Source organism: Pinus tabuliformis, chromosome X (genome assembly GCF_031772625.1).
Source record: "Pinus tabuliformis cultivar Carrire ecotype Pingquan chromosome X, CPIR1, whole genome shotgun sequence".
NCBI classification, from domain to species: domain Eukaryota; kingdom Viridiplantae; phylum Streptophyta; class Pinopsida; order Pinales; family Pinaceae; genus Pinus; species Pinus tabuliformis.
In genome coordinates this window covers 959,339,137-959,352,644 of record NC_142308.1, presented here as the reverse complement: position 1 = coordinate 959,352,644, position 13,508 = coordinate 959,339,137, and the positions used below count along the sequence as shown (strand labels likewise).

The following is a 13,508-nucleotide window of genomic DNA, read 5'->3' as shown; positions in this document are numbered from 1 at the left end:
AAACTTTCTGGGTTCTTTGGAATACCTGTGCCCAAGCTTCCCTGCAAAATTTGAGGCTTAGAGCACATTTGATGCTACCCCAAATCAACACCAAAGCCAAGTCAAGGGACATCTTCCATGCATGATAATCAGACTTATCATTGAGCTTATCATCAGATTTGAAGTAAGATGAGGAGGCCATTGAATCTTGTCCTGTTCAACAAATCTTAGTGTTTGCTCTTCTCACTCTTGCTTGGGCTTTGTCTTCACCTCACTTCTGATACGATGTTAATTTTAGATAACAATGGTATGTTCTATGCTTTAGAGCAATTTACTTCAATTTTTCTTATTAGCCCAATATCAATTTCTAGATTAGCAATCACATTAACATGATAATAAATGCAGATAGAACATAAATAAGTAGAAGACAAGCCAAAACAAGAGGACACAATATTTGGCGGATGCCAGGGAAAAACCTCAATGTGGGCAAAACCCTTTGATCAAATCTTCTTATTATTCTTCAAAAGTTCAGCAGAGAGAGAGAGTACAATATACAAAATCTACTTGCCCATTCACTGTAAAACAGTACAGTCAAACTGCAGTGAACAGGATGCCCTAACCAGAAAGTCAACGCTGGTCAAACCAACAGAAAGTCTCCTTTAAATCAGCTCGGTCAAATCCAGTCAACTCGGCCTCCAAAGACAGTCCAAATCAGCCCAAAACAGTCCTGAAAAATCCAATCAAACCTGGTCAATGCACAATCAACTTCTGCGGTCAAAGGGCTGCAATCAACACTGGTCAAAGTGCCCAGAAAATATTGGTATCTGTGCCAGAATATGCGGCCAGCCCAAACAGAGATTCTCCCACAAAAAACACAGTCAAATGAAGTCAAACAATGCCTGGTCAATGCTTGTCAAAGCTGGCTGCAACTGTCAACACAGAGAACAAAAATGCCTAGTCAAACCTTCGCACGTGTGGAGAAGGACATGCTGCCTGTGATTTGTACAACCCAATCAGATGAAGAGAGAGAAATATGTGTGAGTTGATGTGTGTCCAAATGAGAAAAATGCTTCTTCTATTTAAATTTTATACACAACGTTGAGGGTGAAGAGACATGTCCGTTGGGCTTCATGAGCCTACATTAGACTTCTGGTCGACCTTGACAATTTGTCCATAGAAGAAATAAATTCATAATTCCATTTCTACTTGTCAGAATGAGATGATCTTTAGGTCAATCCTGCACCTCTCGGAAAGATGAATCCAATAAAAGTATCATCTCCATCATAATTTCATTCATATAATAGAAAATAGACCATTAACTTGTCATTGAAGTAGGTTATCTTGCAGCTGACAACATGATCAAATAGAAATGTTTACAAAATAGGCCATGTACATATCGAAGTGTGAACATCAATAGGTCCAAACTTAAAACACTACTCTATCATCTATGACCAATAAACCAGTGCATCTATCTACTATTCCCTCCTCCTATTCACACATACAGCCTGTACACATGCATGTTGACACATACAAATATGTGCATATATTGAAATACGCAAACAAAGTCACAGATAAGTACAAACATATGTCATTCTCTTCTTTCCTTTCTTCATTCTTTTTAAGGTCTCTTTAGATTTAGAAATATTTCTCTCGAACAGAATGCTTCTTTTAGCATCTAGCAGCCGATTGCTCCTTATTGAAGGAAAAAAAGTAGAGTTGTTATTTAATTCATAATGGCATGAAGCTTATGTCTTGGTTAAACATGTGTTTTTCCTGTTTTCTCAGTACCTAAGGTTGAGGGAACTTCAAAGACAATCCTATACACACTACTTTTATGAAGCAACTGTTGGAGCTGGTCTTCCAATAATCAGCACTTTGCGTGGCCTTTTGGAGACCGGTGATAAAATTATACACATTGAAGGCATATTCAGGTGAGTTTGCTGTTAGTGTTATCTCAGGATTTTGTCTTTGTGCTGATTTTGATTCTCTGCTTTCTCAAAAGGATTTTAACTCGAACTCTGATAACTACTTGTTCTTAGCATGTGTTTGAACTGGAGTTATTATTTCAGTTCATTTCACATTCTGCAAACATGGTATTGTATTCTAATATAAATGGAAATCCTTCTTTCTTGTTTTCCTTGTATGAAAGAAGAGTAAGTGGCCTTGATTCAATTGAAGTTTGACATCTAAAATGATTGCTTATATATTTTATTGCAGTGGAACTTTGAGTTATATATTTAACAATTTCTCTGGGAGAGAAACTTTTAGTCAAATTGTAACGAAGGCAAAAGAAGCTGGCTACACCGAACCAGATCCAAGAGATGATCTATCAGGCATGGATGTTGCTAGAAAGGTAAAATATATACAAAGCAGTATTCGTTGTGTCTTTAGTGTTCTAGTCAAGTTAGAATTTTAAGTTTGCTTTGTACTCATAACTTTTATGTCAAACCTTTGCATTCACCATAATTTTTCATTTCTGTCTGTTAAGTCAGTAGAGGTAACTACGCAAGTGTGAAAGTGATGGCACTCATGATCTTGAACATAGAGTGATAACAAAATGGAACCTTGTTGCAACAGTTGTCTTTGCAAATGGGTTATGGTGTAAAAATATGATAATAGATCTAGCAAGATTCTTAAGAGATGGAACATATCGAAACCAAATAGTTTTCATTGGTTATCAAAGATGAGTTTACATGGATTCGCAAGAAGTATGAAAGGTGCTAGTTTTGATCCTTCAATATTTGTGTGCTTCCATTTTTGCATGCTGAAGGAGGACAGTAAATGAAGATTACAGGAGATTACATGTCTGTTCGTGGTCTGGACTTACATTATCATTATCGGCAATTTATTGCCAAGGGTCCAAATTTTAAATTATCGGCAAATCGGGGAAAATATTGGAAATTATTGGGAAGCTTTAAAAAAATACAAAAATAATCATTTTTTTCTCAAATTTTTAACATCTAAAACAACATCCATCAAACAAACACATTGCTACATAAATATGAAAATAACATTGATATATCAGATGTATAAGATGTGAAGTGATACATCGGACATCAATATTGAAATATTATATTTGTCCTAAGTCATAAGATCTAATAGAATGATACAAAATCATATCAAAACAAAAATAAATGTACCTCATGAGATGAATCATGGCAATGAAAACAACGGATTCCCCCTTGTTTTCTTGGTGGAAAATGGCCATAGCATCCTCAGCAATGTTATTTGAACTAGAGCAAAAGATAGGTTGACCAAAAAATGTTGAATTTTGTAGCTGTGGTCGGTCTTCATAATTATTATTTTAGTAATTGATGTATTTGTAAAGCATGTTCTTCATGCTATATTGTCAAATGGAAAAAATATTTGACATGTTCTTCATGTTGTTTTTAAAAGAAGAAAAAATTGAATTTTTGAAATTGGATTTTTGGCTCTAAAGAAGCCAAGTCAGCCTTCTTCCTAGTCAAGTGGGCTCCAACCTAAGAGGTGCCTATTCAACCCAACAAAAGACTATATATATGTGCCATTCGACCTCCCTCCTAAGCAAGCACTTCGGATCTATTTAAGGCAAGCGAAGAGCCTACCCTGAGGGAAACGAAGAGCCTAGTTTGAGGCAAAACAAAGAGCCTAATCTGAGGCTGGAAAGAAGGTTATTTGATTCATGATTTTCTGTTGAAAAGGGAGGACATATTGTTGGGCATTGAATAATCCAATTCTTCTCGTATGTTTCGTGAATGGCCGAACTGCCTCTTGAGCATCTGTTAACTCTGGCGATGTGTCTGTTTACTAACACTTGTGGGTTTTGGTGTAACGACAATCGTGATTCCAACAAATGGTATTAGAGCCAAAGGTCTCGAGTTCTAAACACCCCCGACTCGTGCTGGGGGGACATTGTTGCGCATTGGATAATCTAGTGCTCCCCGCGTGTTTCATGACATGGCCTAACTGCATTGCGTGTATCCGTTAACTTTGGTGATGTGTCCATTAATTAACACCTGCAGGTTTTGGTGTAATGGCAATCGTGATTCCAACACGTATCTTTAGTAATGAAGACAAGTTGCAAGATCAAAGTATTGGGTGCAGATGGACGAGTTACACGACCAAATTGTTTTGAGCTCAGTATGACAAGTTGCAGGACTGAAATTCATGGATGAAGAAGCAGACCAAAATTCTGATCAGGCTTGACTTGACTAGGAGGCAGTTTGGTCTAGGTTTGACCTAGCTATATTGTTGGTTTGTTTGACCTTGTATTTGATTGACGTATGTCTGTTGAACTTGACGAATTATCTAAGGAAAAGGTTGTTGGGATTTTCCCCCATGTGGGTTTTCCCAAGGGAAATACTTATGTTATTGTGTGGCTGTCTCTTTGCGATTCTTATGGCAATTTTTTTTTACTGTTGAGCTCCTTTATGTAATTGCTTTATGATGGAAAAGATCACAAGAAATGGACTAACCTAATGAAAATCATAAGAAGTAATTATCAGTTTAGAGGATGCCCTAAAAATCAACATGGTATCAGAGCTTAAGGTGAAGGAGCAACCTTAAGGGAGGAATCATCTTTGTTTCAAGCTTGTTTTGTCACTACACAAGAAGGCTGAGATGTGCCATGTTTGTTGAGGAAATTCTACCAAGTTAATAATGAAGATATCAAACCGAGAAGCCCTAGTCACAACCTACAAGGAGAACAAATATACATATGAAGAATTTGTTTGGGCTTTTGGTCGAGGCTGAAAGTTAATGGACTGAAGGCTTTGTTGAGAAATCTAGGGCATCGAGATTATGTGATTTCTCTATTAATGATAACTTCTTGTGAATGTTTTTTACTTCTTAGATTAGGATCTTCTTTTACTTATGTTAGTATAGTGTTATTTTTCATCAAACAACTACTAATGCATAAACTATAAAGAGACAAGAGACACAGAATATAGGCTATCAGCCAAGGCCAAAACCTCTCCCACTTGAGAGGAAAACCCAAACAAATTCTTCTTATAGAGACTTCAATTGACGAATACCAAGACCAGGACCCTTGACCTATTTGCCACTCCAAGACCAAGACACAAGATCCTTCCTTTTTTGGCCTTCTTCTTGACCAAGTCAATACTAGTCAAAACTACTTCTTTCACTGCACTTTTCAGCTACCCTAAATATTTCAGCCTTCCTTCTGCAATTTCGGCTGCCTGAAATCACTGCATAGACACACGTGTGGGCTGAGATATGGTCTTTCTTGTAGTGTCTCTCCTTCGCTTGTCTTGAGGATGGTTCCTTGTTGTTTTGGCTAGCAAGAGTGATGGTGTGAAGACCCTTTTCTCGTCCTTTATCACAACAGATGTGCTCACTGCAGAAACCCTAGTTTCTGCGACACGTGTGAAGGTGTTTGCCCAAGAAACAATCCCAAAAGAGCTCGATCTGCCTCTTCCTTTCCTCCCTAGTTAGTAGGTTGCATTCCTTGAGAACTTCGCACTCTTTTCTGTCTTTTTCTCTGTTGTACCTTAGGAGACAATTCCTAGCTAAGTAGAAATCAGTGATTGATTGTTTGTTTGTCTCATCATTTTGCAAACCCCAGAATATCAAATTTTAAACCCTTTAACCCTCAATACATGGAACATAACTTTAAATGGCCTTTAACTGTTGGATACAAATGAATAGAAATTTGTGAGAAGTGTTGGTGAAAGTTTCAGAATAAAATGCTGTTTGCACATAATCTTTTACCATAAACTTAGAGGAAAATGTGTTACATTAGAAATGGAAAATTTGGAAGAAGAGCACTGTTTAAGGATTTTTAAACCTCAAAATTTACAAAAACTTATAACCATTAACTATAAATAAAGAACAGTCTGCTGTAATTCTTCCAATGAAGAAATACATACATAATATGACACAAGGAAAACAAATCATACCCAACAATTTCTAGAATCACTGCAAAGCTTTATTCATCATTCAAGTGAAGATCAAAGTACAAAAGTAGTCTTCTATGAGGTATGCAAAAATCTGGAACCCTTTTTCATCTTACTGAAGTACATTTATACAAACTTTCAAGAGAGAGTTATCAGAACTGTCAACCTCCTAACTACCCAACTATTCGAACATTACATTGAAACATAAAAATTACATGACTTGAAAAATATAATAACTTTTAAAAGTAAACATTTCATCCTAAATCAATCTGAGATTGCAGAGCAATAGAGGGTTCTGCTTCTGTAGCAATAGCTTGTGGCGACATCCATTCCCTGGTCTTCCTCCAGATTTCTGTACTTGTACTTGGGGAATTTATAAATTTAACATGTGTTATCCCGAAATATGTGATTTTGCTGTATGTAGGCTTCTCAATAAAAAGAATTTTCATCATCCGAAGAAGTTGAAAATCTTTATGAAGATAATTGACAATTGTAGCTCCCTTTAATACTGCAGTCTTTTCATGTTTAGAATTTATCTTACTTTTTTCTTCTACCAGTAATGTTTCATAAAGTTCCCAGGATAATAAATTGTCTTGCTGATCCCAATAGGATGGTCAACCAAACGTTGGTCTTTTATCAAAAATGATATCGACCTTCATCACTGCTTCCTTAATTTCCATCAATTTCTTCTCTGCTGCTTTTCTGTTGACATTTTTCAATATCATTTTGTTTATTTCTATCACATGTTTAGTCCTGTCTTCTATTCCAAACTCCTTCATTTCTTGTGCAGACTTTGAGTTTAAGAAGTCAATCAATTTCTTAGCAAACTGGGCTCTATTCTGTAGCTTCTATTTATTACTGAGGATGACTTCTTCTAAATCTCTGACAATAATCATCTCCTCTTCAATGATAACGAGGAATTTCCAGACATTCATTACTGCATTAATTATGTCATTCCACAATATTTTTGTTGCTTGTACCAGAGACATGTTTCCTTTCACTTTCTCCTTTAATTCTTTAATTTCTTAATGAGCAGCCTGGAAATCCCTTCTGTATTTTTTTGTAGTCTCCTTGGTCATAAACAACTCATGCTCTGTTTCACAGCAATGTCCAACTTTGTTTGCTTCTTCTTCAACTCATTTTCAACAATGTGCGATTTAGTCCTAACTGGAGTCAGTGTCTCAGTAGGATCATTTGAATCCGCTGCCACTACAATCGTGCATACATGTGAATCAATCTTTTGTTGTAAAGAAAGATTCATCTCTTTCAACTTCATTATTTCTTCATCCCTGTTGGAAATATTGAGAGGGGGGTTGAATCAGTATTTCTTTTCAGTTGTTCCTTTTATCAGTTAGATCATTCTGTAGCTTCTATTTATTACTGAGGATGACTTCTTCTAAATCTCTGACAATAATCTTCTCCTCTTCAATGATAATGAGGAATTCCTGGACATTCTTTACTGCATTAATTATGTCGTTCCACAAGATTTATATTGCTTGTACCAGAGACATGTTTCCTTTCACTTTCTCCTTTAATTTCTTGATGAGCAGTTTGGAAATCCCTTTTGTATTTTTCCGCAGTCTCCTTGGTCATAAACAACTCATGCTCTGTTGCCTTGATAATTTTCACAACAATGTCCAACTTTGTTTGCTTCTTCTTCAACTCATTTTCAGCAATGTGCAATTCAGTCCTAACTGGAGTCAGTTTCTCAGTAGGATCATTTGAATCCGCTGCCACTACAATCGTGCATACATGTGAATCAATCTTTTGCTGTAAAGAAATATTCATTTCTTTCAACTTCATTATTTTTTCATCCCGGTTGGAAAGATTGAGAGGGAGGGTGAATCAATATTTCTTTTCAATTGTTCCTTTTACCAGTTAGATCATTTATATTTAGAACATAAAATGAACAATAAGAATAAATGCTTTTATTAATTTGTTTTTCACAATAAATCAAATACAATGTATATAGGGCTCCAACCCTAGATGAAGAAACCAATCTTCAATCTCCCAGGCTCCAACCTATTGCCAAGCACCAACTTGGACTTTTGTGAGGCTCCGACCTCTAGGGCACCGACCCTATCTTCTCAAGGCACCAACTTTGCGTTTAGAGACTCCAACCCCTAGGGTACCAACCCTTTTCTGGTACAGGTTCCGACTTGGTTTCTTGAGGAGTCCGATCCTCTAGGGATCTAACCCTATCTTCCAAGGCACCAACCTTGTCCTTTTCGAGGCTCGAAACTCTTGGGCTCCAACGCTTTATTTTGTCAAGATATATTTGTTTATATTTCACGACTCCCAATGTCTTCTTCAACGAGCCCTGTCAATCTTCTGCAATGCCTCCTCCAAATCACTTCATCAATGACAACCTTGTCTTCTTAGAAGGTGTCACCACTGCTCTTCATGATACCAAATCAAATATCTCCAAATCACCTCATGATGACTAATACATCATGGTCTTTCAATGTTCTCCACAAGACTTCAACGTGTCTTCAATGAACTGCACTAAGCTCTGCTTCAGTGATTGCTTCAAGGTATGTCTTCACAAAACTTTGTCCATCATAGACTTTACTTTTGAAGCTGTTACAATCTACTTTCTGAACTGTGACTAGATCACCTTTTCTTCACTTTATCAATCCACTGTTCAAGAAGGATTTCTTCACAAGTTCACTGTGCCATTGTACAAAAAAAGAGCCAAGGTGATGACTGTCTAGTAAAGCTGAGCTGACTGTAGTTAAGATAAACCACTGTTCTGAGCTCCTACAGTCTTTTGTAATGAAAAGCTACAGGACTGAGCTTGAAAGAGCTTCTACAAGACTGCCTTCATACCACAGGTCCAACTTTCAAAAAATCTGAGCCTCCCACAGAGACACTTCAGTTATGTTCGAGCTCTAAAGATCACTGGTCTGCTGCCCACAGGTGAACTGTAATCTGCAATCCGAGTTTTACAAACAATGACAATTCTCTGTTCCGAGGTGCCACTGAGGCTAGGTCTGCAATCTGAGCCTTTTTGCAGATGACTGTTCACACTAGTCCGAGAATATGACTGTACTTATCATTGCCCACAGTCCAAGCTTAGACAGGAGACTAGGTGCAGATCCGAGATTTGGTGACCCTGCTCCTATATAAGACTGCAACAGGAGATCCGAGTTCTGAAAAAGAAAGGAGGTCCAAGCTGTAATGGATAACCTAATAGAAATTTGCCCAAACTGTAATCTCTAATGTCCTTCTCGGCTTCTGTCTCCTTTTTTCTACCTCTCTGAAATCTTCACCAGAATTTGATGGTTAGAATTAGGAGACGAAATCCTTATATATAATGTTTTCACATAACAAAACGAAAAGACACGTCCCTGTTTGGAGGCCGACTTGTGTCCAACCTTTGCATATTTACTCACTTGAAGGAAAGATTGAGCTTTAGGGAGTAAAGCTGGTGCAGGTGAACTGTTTATGATTGAATACACAACTAAAAGGAAAGAGGATGAAAAATAGGAAAGAGCCTCATTTTTAGGATCAATTCTTACTACATCAGTCCAAAAGAACACTGATTGTTTATGCTTGAGAGTGTCCATGATATTCAACCCTAGATGCATGAATTTCTCAACATTGGAGTACAAGAATAGATAGGTCACAAGAGAAGGAAACCTAAAACAACCTGTAAGAGTGAAATTCATGAATTGGACATTAATTACTTTTTCCCAATATGCTGGTATATCCAATACAACTTCAAGTTTCATTATTACAGAAAACATTCCTAAAACTGCTTTGTCAATTACTGTAATGTCTTCTTTCCCTAAAATTCTGGCCAACACCTGAAGAACTGGTCTTACATCTTCAACAAAGATATCCAAGGGAAAATGAGTGGAATCTATAGGGAATTGTTTTCCATCAGTCATCAAATACAAGAGAATTAGAGCACATTCTGGTTCGGATAAATCTTCAAAATAGGCAGTCAATGATTCTTTGGAAAAAGACAAGTAAGACTCTGCAGAAGGATAGCACAATGCTTGCTGAATCAAGAGAGAGGACACCTGAAAAACACTTTCTCCTAGCCTATTTATCACAAAGCACCTTTGAGGATACATTGCTGAAACTAGCCAATGAATAAATTCAGGAAGTAGATATGATTGAGGGAAAAAATCTGCCAACACACCAAATTTTACAATTGCAACATAAATTGGGGAATTAGACTGGTTTAACTGAACATGTTGGTAGAATTCATGATGGTTAATAGGGAAAGAAACATCGAATATATCTCTTTCAATATCCATGAGCGGAATGTGAGAAGAGGAATCGGCTAAAACAATTTTCTTGGCCATTTTCAAAGGATAAAATGATTGATTATGATAGAAATACCTGGTACTGGTGACGAGGCTGACTTGGATGTGAGCTGGACTTTGAATTTCTCGACAGTGAGCAACATGACAATGTATTGAGCAAAAAGCAAAGAAAAGGTTTTATAGCAGAATGAGAAAATATAAGAGGGAAAATGGCATTAAGTGCTATCGTGGGGGAAATGACCGAATTTAATGAGGGATTTGATATTTCGGAGGACAACTAGATGAAGGCGTATGACATGGCGAATGAAAAATATGAACTGGCTCGCTTGCTGATGTCACTGCGGGGGGACTGCTCTTTATGGGACTAATTCTCGAGTGGTGCCTCCATAGTAAATCTGCACCGTTCATCCAAAAGTCAACAAGCTTGACAAAAGTCTTTGCGGGGGCACTGCTCGTGTTATCCTTCGACTTAGTTGTGTCGTCGGGTTTTCTCCATCAGGCGGGTCCCATCTTCTTTGCCTTTCGCTCACCACCAACTTGCCCACACTTTAACATTTCCGACTGCTGCCGCAGGGTCCCACTGTTCGTCTTTATTTATTACAAGACACTTTATAGTGACAAGATATTAGTATTAAAAAAACCTTTGATAAACCAAGTAACTTTGGTTTAATCAATTGATAAGAAGTCTTTCACATTTTTCTTTTCTCTTTTCAGTGTTTGGTTTTTTCCTTTTGCAATTATATTTAATATGTACAAGACATAAAATTGAAAACAAGTTACGACATTCTCCTTCACCGTAATTGTATCTCTGAAATAAGGTCGAGATGCCCTATTTATAGTGATTTCCCATGCATATAAGCTGACATGAGTTGAGTGTGAGCCGCCCTGACTTTTGGAAAGTTTTCATTACTTTATTTAAATCCGACTTGCTAGGAGATGCTTGTGCTTGTCTTGGAGGGCTATTTGACACTTTCATTGACTCATATACAAATGTGACATGCCCAAGAAGGGTCCTTCATACATGACATTGACTCTTTTTTACTTTATGACCAATCTTAAGGGCTCACAATGGGAGCCATTACTAAAAATAATATTCCTTGCTCATGAAACCCGTGAGACAAGCATTACAAAAATAATTTTATTTTTCTTCTTTACATCAATTACGTAAAATCACATTTACACATGTCATTATGAAGACCAAATCTAGTTACATTTTTCAACATTCCCTCTTAACTAGGGAGGTATTCATAATGGTACTTGGTCATTCCCAATCTGAAGAATTCTCATAAGAAGAGTCGGATTAGTAACCCATCTATTTAGCATCATATCAACCAACATTGTCACATAGCAAGGCTTTGACCAACAACTCTATCTCTCCACGAGATCTGAGCACAATGCTGACGAGACCAATGGTGTATAGACAACCTGATCATTGTCCCTCTTGGCTTAGGAATTTCGCTTCCAATTTTCTTCCAAGTAAGAAACTTGTTTCCAGGACCGTCCTTAATTGGGGACCTACAACAGCGCTTTAGGTGGAGATGATGGGACAACCAACTGCTTGAAGTACTCCTCCTCATGATGTCATGAACTTCTTTTCGTTATTTAGGAGTCTTCATGTTTGGGACTTCTTCATAGGGCACATACTATCGATCACTTTCATTCATGAGTTAGTCATGTCATCATCGGAAAGTGATCCATCAGTTCATATCTGGCCTTCCTTCATCCCATGTTGCCTTCTTTATGCCTTGTCTCCTTAAGGATCTTTCATCCTACTACATAAGCATCAGTGTTGGAAGACATCCATAGATCTTCCCTCGGCAGTCCTGCATAAGCCCATCTAGATATTTATTCAAAAATAAAGAAATGAACATTAAATCAAAATTACCTTTGTGATGGTCTTTCATCATGACATCTTCTAGTTTGCATCAACATCCTGCATACATATCAACACATCCCCCAAAAATATGTATATACTGTCAAGGGTCTCTTTCTTTTTCAGAGTTCATTAGAGTTCACATATCTTTCTTGGAGATATTCTAGTCAGGTCTCTTGGTTTCCTGGATGTTGATTGCCTTTTCCATTGTTGCATATCTCAGGATCTCTTCCTTCCTTTTTACACATTTCATAACAAGGAAGTTTCGATCAGAGTTCCTCCAATTAATGTCAACCACCTCATATATGAGGACATATTATGTTGATTTCATCCAGTGAATGTGTGACCCATGCATTCCTGCATCCCTTCGAAGTTGGAGATCCTTTCTTTTGATCATGCTCTCGAGATAGAGCATTGATCCATGTTACCTGTAACCACATGACATGAATTTACAATATCGAATACAAGCATAAATACCTCGGTTTTCTTTGTGTCATCTAGACTTCCTTGATTGAAAAGAGCTTCAATCCCTTGATTTGCTTCACCTTTTATGTCATCATACCATCATCCCATGAATTCCACAAGTTTGGAATTTTTGATGAAACACTTGCTTCCCCTCTTGATCGGTGAACCTTTCGATGAAGATTCCATTAGAGAATCTTGAGGATCTAGAGTATCCCCATCCAACAGATGTTTCCTTTTGACAGATGTATGATGAGCCTTGTACTAGATGACCTTTTTCTTTCCATAAGTGCCACTTATGTTTCCAATGAGGTTCCCAAGAGCTATATCCTTCATAGTTGACTGCCATAGATTTCAATTTCAACCATCTTTCATGCTTCTCTATGATGATGTCCCGAGCTCTTGCTTTCAATGCTTCTATGATGCCATGATGCATCCCATTATTTTTCTTAGTGAATCATGATAGCCATATCTTACAACAGAAGACTTAGGAACTTGAAAAGAACTTAGGTGAGGAAGACTATCTCAGTCATAGTAGAGATCTCTTACTTCCTCTTTCTTGGACTTCTTCTTTTCAACTTCCTCCACTTCTTCGGTGATATGGGCTTCTTCTCTTCCTCTTTTGTTATTGTCCTTCTTGATCTTAGGATAATCTCTTTTGTAGTGCCCATATTCTTGACACCCATAGCATTGAATCTTAGCCACGTCCCTTTTATTTTTCTAAGAACCAGAGTTTCCAATTTTTTCCTTTCTTCTTGTCTTTGTAGCATAAACTTGAATTTGCTCACCTGGTTCCACATCAGATTTGGCGTTAAGTATAGATTCTTCAATCTTGCACAATGACCATAGATCCTGGAATGGAGTAGCTTCTTTCTTCCCATAAATACTTGAAGTAAAGCCACCCCACTCCTCTAGTAGTGCATTTAGTACAACGTTAGTCATTTCTCTATCAGACAGGACTTCGCCCAGATCTTGAAGTTGATCCCTGATTTCAAATATCCTCATAAAGTATGATGCTATTCC

The 13,508-nt window shown here is 37.4% G+C and overlaps 1 protein-coding gene across 1 annotated transcript in view; it reads left to right on the top strand.

Moving 5' to 3' along the window:
* The window catches only part of LOC149142897 (bifunctional aspartokinase/homoserine dehydrogenase 2, chloroplastic-like), a 159,145-nt gene that overhangs the window by 132,195 nt on the left and 13,442 nt on the right, over positions 1-13,508 (top strand). Inside the window, exons 6-7 of the mRNA XM_089451619.1 lie at positions 1,765-1,910; positions 2,197-2,332. Coding sequence (XP_089307745.1) covers positions 1,765-1,910; positions 2,197-2,332 — 282 coding nt within the window. The remainder of the gene's footprint in view (positions 1-1,764; positions 1,911-2,196; positions 2,333-13,508) is intronic.